Source organism: Penaeus vannamei, chromosome 13 (genome assembly GCF_042767895.1).
Source record: "Penaeus vannamei isolate JL-2024 chromosome 13, ASM4276789v1, whole genome shotgun sequence".
Taxonomy (NCBI): Eukaryota; Metazoa; Arthropoda; class Malacostraca; order Decapoda; family Penaeidae; genus Penaeus; species Penaeus vannamei.
This window is the reverse complement of record NC_091561.1, coordinates 15,943,205-15,950,704: the sequence shown is the minus strand read 5'-3', so window position 1 is coordinate 15,950,704 and position 7,500 is coordinate 15,943,205. Positions and strand designations below refer to the sequence as shown.

General features: G+C 35.6%; 1 protein-coding gene and 1 non-coding gene across 4 annotated transcripts in view; one reads left to right on the top strand and one right to left on the bottom strand.

Annotated features, from left to right (window-relative positions):
* LOC113822266 (cuticle protein AM1274-like) overlaps positions 1-7,500 on the top strand; it is a 44,126-nt gene that overhangs the window by 10,770 nt on the left and 25,856 nt on the right. Inside the window, exons 1-3 of one of the 3 annotated variants that reach the window (XM_027374809.2) lie at positions 5,232-5,283; positions 5,399-5,625; positions 5,864-6,251. The exons of 1 other annotated variant lie outside the window; for it this stretch is intronic. In XM_027374809.2, the coding sequence (XP_027230610.1) occupies positions 5,275-5,283; positions 5,399-5,625; positions 5,864-6,101 (474 nt within the window). In that variant the 5' untranslated portion in view covers positions 5,232-5,274 and the 3' untranslated portion in view covers positions 6,102-6,251. Of the gene's footprint in view, positions 1-5,231; positions 5,284-5,398; positions 5,626-5,863; positions 6,252-7,500 lie in introns of those variants that run through there. One more of the 3 variants, XM_070129027.1, reaches the window with a different exon arrangement.
* On the bottom strand, positions 4,194-4,265 carry TRNAD-GUC (transfer RNA aspartic acid (anticodon GUC)). The gene has a single exon. It is a non-coding gene; the product is annotated as a tRNA-Asp (tRNA).

Below are 7,500 nucleotides of genomic sequence, written 5' to 3'. Positions count from 1 at the left end.
ACTCTTGCTTTTATAACGCATTACAGAAACTCAAATACTGCCAAATGAACTTTGTCAAAGTTCGTTTGGCAGTATTTGAGTTTCTTGTTGTTGATATTTTAGCTATTGTAATTCAGTAACTTCGTATGCCCTTTCAGTTACTTAATACATATAGGATATATTCTTTTGGAATTAGGTTTTGTATCTTTTTAGGGATAATATTAAGTCTGATAGATAGAACAGCATGCAATAACAAATCGACATACCACAGGCACCCAGTCATGCGGATGATGATAAATGTGAATGTAAAACAAGATTTCGAGTAGCAAGAAGGGCTTGTTGCTTTTCATGGGCGCGATCTCTTCCCTATCCTGTTGCCGCGTGGGTGGCGACTGGTTAGAGGAACGTGGGAGCGATGATGGACAGGAAGGGGGACTGTGGTAACCGTCAACGTCAGCAGCAAACAGAATATCGAGGGCTTGGCCTTTCGTGAAGGGGGAGGTAAGACACGCTATATTTTATTAGTTCACCCCTAGGCTTTGGACTGTAAATATATTACCATAGTGCATCCATGCATATATGATAAATCCTTGCGTAAGAACTAATAATTTGTAAAATGAATTAACCTCGTCGTTCTCTGCTAAGAACTAGGATAACCTTCTTCGTGCCAGTTGATATCAATCTTCGGTCTCGACCACACCCTGAAGAGACTTCAGGGTGTGTTTGATGATAGACAATGATAGATATGCTTTCTATCTGGTGACGTCATAGGAGGTGGGCGTGGCTTAGATTTGAGAAGAAACAATTTCAGATCATTCCATATGCAGTTCTAAGGCAGTTGCTTGAATTTTGTGTTTATTATTTATGATGCGTAAGAGAAGTCAGGGATTGTCCCTGTTCGTGTACTTGCTGAAGTAATCCGAAACGTTTCAGTATCTACTGTGGATGTTTATTACTAGTCTATCTTGATACCGATGTTATACAGATACACAAATACATGCATAGCCATCTATTCATCTTTCATATTCCTATCTGTTTGTTTGATTGTGTGTGTGTGCGTATGTGTGTTTGTGTGTGTGTATGCATGCATGAAAGCGTCTGTTTCTTACGCACATATTTGTAAGCACTTGAAGATGTAGAAATGTATAATAAGTTATAATAATAAGTAATTAAATATATCCTCTTGTAGTTTTACTTTCCAATGTGAAAATGTTTTCCTCGGTATTATAGTGGTTAGTATCCCCGCCTGTCACGCGGGAGACCGGGGTTTGATTCCCCGCCGGGGAGGAAGCTTTTCCAATCTTAGACGAAGGCTTAAGCTATATTCAGGTTAGTAAACAGAGATCATCTCGTGGAAAACTTGAGTCAGGTAGGAAAAACAAAACCAAAAAAAAGGTCTTGCCATCAAGGGCTGTTATAGAGTTAAGGTGCTCTTTGTTTTCTAAAGTGAATTATATGTAACTATATAATGAATGTTTGTATTTTTGTTTATTCTAGGCTTTTCTACATAAAATTACCACTGTATTATTCTAAACTATTTGTAAGCAGGGCCATGACAAAAGTACTGAAACGTAATAAAACATTATGGATGCGATTCTTACTAGATTCTGGTGCCCCTTCCCCTCACGTCTTGATTTGTCCTTTGCTTCTACCAGTCGTATTTGAGAATAAAGGACAGTTAAGGTTATTAATAACACCTGCATATATCAAATAACTATTTACTAGCTGACATTCATTTCATAATCATTTTCCTTAATTAAGATGTACGTTTTTTTTTTAAGAAATATCGAAAATTGAGGAAATGGTTTTCTCGCGACATACATTTCCTCTCTCACGGGTATATAGAGGCGCCTGGTCTGCGAACCAGCATCACTTCTTGCAGTCTCCAATAGAATTACATCAATCCTATCAACATGAAGGCAGTAAGTCTGTGTATTCTGAGCATTCTGTCTCCATGTCAAACGTCATGAGGTATTAGTAAGTAGTAGAATAGTAGGAAGGTCAATAATACTCACATACATGAACGTTCCAGCTGATTCTGTCCTTGATGGTGGTTGTGGCTGTGGCTTTTCTACATAAAATTACCACTGTATTATTCTAAACTATTTGTAAGCAGGGCCATGACAAAAGTACTGAAACGTTTGTAATAAAGCATTATGGATGCGATTCTTACTAGATTCTGGTGCCCCTTCCCCTCACGTCTTGATTTGTCCTTTGCTTCTACCAGTCGTATTTGAGAATAAAGGACAATTAAGGTTATTTATATCACCTGCATATAACTATTTACTAGCTGACATTCATTTCATAATCATTTTCCTTAATTTGGATGTTCGTTTGTTGTTGTTTTAAGAAATATCGAAAATTGATGACCATCTAAAAGTCTTCCCCGTGCATTTACAGACATGTATTATCATCTACATTTATTTATATATATATATATATATATATATATATATATATATATATATATCATATACATATATATACGAGTATACTCACTGTTTACACATACTCAGTGTTCAGAGAGAAATGGTTTTCTCGCGACATACATTTCCTCTCTCACGGGTATATAGAGACGCCTGGTCTGCGAACCAGCATCACTTCTTGCAGTCTCCACTAGAAGTATATCAATCCTATCAACATGAAGGCAGTAAGTCTGTGTATTCTGAGCATTCTGTCTCCATGTCAAACGTCATGAGGTATTAGTAAGTAGTAGTAGAATAGTAGGAAGGTCAATAATACTCACATATATGAACGTTCCAGCTGATTCTGTCCTTGATGGTGGTTGTGGCTGTGGCTGAGAGACTGTCCCTCTCCTACGACGCCCCTGCACCACACGCATCCTCGCCCCTCCAGCAGATCCCCATCATCCGCGACGAGCGAGTCCATCCTGCCGCTGACGGCACCTACAGCTTTGACGTGGAGACTGGGGTTGGCATCGTCAGGCACGAGTCTGGCGGTCCAGGTGGCGCCCAGCAGGGAACCGTGAGGTTAGTTCATTCACTCCAAAAATTTACACTGAAAAAGAAAAATGTGTAAGCCTGCTTCGTATACACAAGGCCTTTAAACGACAATGAATGTAAAAGTCGTCTGTGTGTGTGCGTGTGTGTAAATATGAATATATATATATATATATATATATATATATATATATATATATATATATATATATATATATATATATATATATATATATAACTATGGTTTCCTTTCAGCTTCACCTTCCCAGATGGCCAAGTTTTCGATCTCCAGTCCGTCGCCGATCTTAACGGTTACTAACGTCAGTTGTCCTTCCTGCCCGTCGCCCCTGCCTTCTCCCACCCAATCCCCGCCCACGCCCTCGAGCAGATCGAACGTGGTCGACATGAATTCGAAGCTCGCGCCTGCGAAGAGGAGCGTCAGTCATCAAGCCAAAGACAAGATACACCTGCTCGGCACTATGGCCAACCTCAGTAATGTTTTCCCACTGAACTTTAACATGTTCTAGTTACCTTCTTTTCCTACCCCAATCTTTTTTTCTTTTTTCTTTTTTACTGACCCACTATATGAATGCTATGTAACGTTTTGCTATGCATAGTGTTTTATGTTATAAATAAATGTAAATCAAACTTCTGTTGGTATTTCTAAACAATGTGGTATCCTGGTACATAAACCTATATAAGCAAAAACAAGAAAATAAAACTTTCCTTTTCACATTAGCTTTTGCGTGTCAACGTATGAGGTATGTATAACATTCAAATTTCGATACATGAGACCACAAGACATTACCAGTTGCTATCACCGAACCACCCTAATGAGCGAAATTTAACCACGTCTAAAAGTATTTTTTATTACGAATATTAATAAGCCATTAAATCGGTGATTATATAAAATAATGAATAAAAAACAATTTTCTTACATTGATTTAATAACAACGATTAAAATAGATTATAAAAAGATACTAACATATTTAAGCTATTAGGTTTCCTTCATATTACACTATTCAATGCTGATCGAACTATCAGAAGTTTTAGATAGGATAAAGGTTTAAAAGGGATTTTAATAAGCATTTGGTAACAAAGATTTATTTATGGTATCGCGTGTAAAGGAAATATTTACTTGGAAACGAACTCATTAGTCCCGTCTCAATCATAACTGTCCCCTTATGCTTTATTAGAAATGAAGTAAACTCTACGGTGAATTATGTTAAAGTTGTCGTCCTGATAGTAAAAGGTCTCCCCGGCGGGGAATCGAACCCCGGTCTCCCGCGTGACAGGCGGGGATACTAACCACTATACTACCGAGGAATTCATATTCAAATTGTGAAAGCAGAGCTAAAGTAGGATACATTTAATTGATATCTAAATATCTAATCCTCACTAATTATGTCATTTCTACCGGTGGTCGTGCCGTACATCTGGTTACTTCTTTCTTCTGGTTTTATTTCAGACTAAGGAGACAGTTCGTAAATTGTTTATGGTTTTGTTTTTCCATCGAAAAAAAACTAACAAATCATGTTATGATTGATTTCTTTCGCAAAACCAATCTACGACTTCAATATTCATTTATATATTCTGTTAATATTGGTCGCGATCCTTGGCAATTAGAAACTTTTAATTCAGAAGGAGTTATTGAAGTGAAATCGATATAAACACTAAATGGAAATTTAAAAAAGAAAGAAAGAAAAAAAAAGCTGACATTTTGCCTACTCTAAAATCTCATCCCTAAACTCCTATTAGATGATGGACTTCTCTATATTTTCAAAAGTTTTCTAATACATGTAAATATGTAGATATATATTTATATGTACATGTATTTATACAAGTTTTTTTTTCAACGAAAACGAATTAATAAAGTTAAACATTTTGTCTTTCCCTGCAATGATCTTTAAGGTGATATTCAGATATTCAGTTTATTTTAGTAAAATCCCTAGGTACTGGTTGTATTTTCAATACAAACTGTATGATTTCTACCTCTGTGTGTATGTACGTGTGTGTGTGGTTCTGTATATATACATACTGAAAAAATACATATATATACTGGAAAAATGACTCGATTGGCTATCGAATCTCAGTCTCCCGCTTATTTGTCTTTTTAAATAAATACATAGATATAGATACACATGCATGTGTACATGAACATGTATGCAATGCTTTTTATCGATTGCTATATACAACAGGTGCTTAAAAAGGGAAATGTAAATGTTACTTCTTATCGCGACCTACATTTCCTCTAGGAGGGGTATATAAAGCGCCAGGCCTGCGAACCAGCACCACTTCTTGCAATATCCACTAGAAGTACATCAATATTATCAACATGAAGACAGTAAGTCTGTGTCTTGCCATTCTGGCTCCATGTCAAACGTCATAAAGTGTTTGAAAGTAGCTGAATTGAATTTGGTAAAATCAACAATATTTACTAAAAAATATAAACGTTCCAGCTGATTCTGTCCTTGCTGGTGGTTGTGGCTGTGGCTGAGAGACCGTCCCTCTCCTACGACGCCCCTGCACCACACACATCCTCGCCCGTCCAGCAGATCCCCATCATCCGCGACGAGCGAGTCCATCCTGCCGCTGACGGCACCTACAGCTTTGACGTGGAGACTGGGGACGACATCGTCAGGCACGAGTCTGGCGGTCCAGGTGGCGCCCAGCAGGGAACCGTGAGGTTAGCTCGTTCTCTCTTCACATTTTTACACATACTGAAAGGTCTTTGTACCTGTTTCAGGTGTTCAGGGCATTTAAACGACAGTGAACTATAAAATCAAGTCTGTCATGCATATACAAACATATGCATACGAACGCACCCTTATATATATATATATATATATATATATATATATATATATATATATATATATATATATATATATATATATATATGACAACCTATGGTTTCCTTTCAGCTTCACCTTCCCAGATGGCCAAGTCTTCAATCTTCAGTTCGTCGCCGATCTTAACGGTTACCAACCTCAGTCGTCCTTCCTGCCCGTCGCACCTGCATTCCCCCACCCAATCCCCGCCCACGCCCTTGAGCAGATCGAACGTGGTCGACTCGAACTCGAAGCTCGCGCCCGCGAAGAGCAGCGTCAGTCATCAAGCCAGGGACAAGCCGCACCTGCTCGGCACTACGGCCAACCTTAGTAGTGTTCCATTCGTACTTCAGCGACATTATGCCCGTTCTCTTTGTATCGTACTCTATTCTGATTTTTTTTTTTTTTTTCATCCCTCTACTGTGTGAATGACGTATAAGTTTGTTATGCCTATTTGTAAATAAATATGTATCTAGATTAACAGTACTTTCTAAACGACTTACAACGCTAAGGGTTTTAATATTTCAATGATGCTAAGAAATAAAATCGCGGTTTTCCAATGTATATAATTAGCTTTTCTTGTTGCCGTATACAATCGAGTTACTTCGATATATTACGCTATTTATAGAGCTGATTGCCTAATCAATCTTCTATGGATTATCAAGTAATGATCAATAGAAGAACGACCTAAGGAATTTTATGGAAGACCTCAAATTATTAAATTCAAATACTGAAAAGTAGTCTTAGACATTTCCACTGTTACCCATTGGCATAGTAACGGGGGGCAATTTTCGTTGCTCCAAACAACGCCTAGGAAGAAAGTCGGAAAATTGTAAAATTATGTTAAAAAGATTCATTTATTTAATATGTTTAATTTATTCATTATAGAATTTGAAAGAGCATATTAATTTTCCTCTTTTGAGTTTCTTTAATACTGATAGTTTTTACGCAGAATTACAAATTTGCATGTATATGTCATTATTCCTCTTTTCTTATCAAACTTAGAATATATCAAATTAAAATATGTGGGAAAGGGTTTTAAGTGACCTAGTCCACGAGCGGCCAAATGCCTAGCACCTCATGAATGTGTGTGTGTGTGTGCACATATGTATATGGGTATATATAAATTTATATATACATATATATACAAATGTATATATATATATATGTATATATGTACATATTCATAAATATGTATGTATATATGCACATATTCATACATATATGTGTATATGTGTTTGTGTTTATGTATGTATAAAGGTATAGATACGTGTATATATATTATATAGATATATACATATATCTGTTTATATATACATTATATATATATATATATATATATATATATATATATGCATATATATGTATATGAATGTAAGTATTCATCCATATGCATAAGTGTGGACACATACAGTGACAGATTAAATGAATTGCTGTTAGGGAAAGTTTTAGAAATACATATATATATACATCATGTATATATATATAGATAGATAGATACATATGTATGTATGCATATACATACATGATGTTTATGTATATATACACACATGTACACACACACGCATATATAAATATATATATATATATATATATATATATATATATATATATATATATATATATATATATATATATATATATATATATATATATATGTGTATATATATATATATATATACATACATATATATATATATATATATATATATATATATATATATATATAT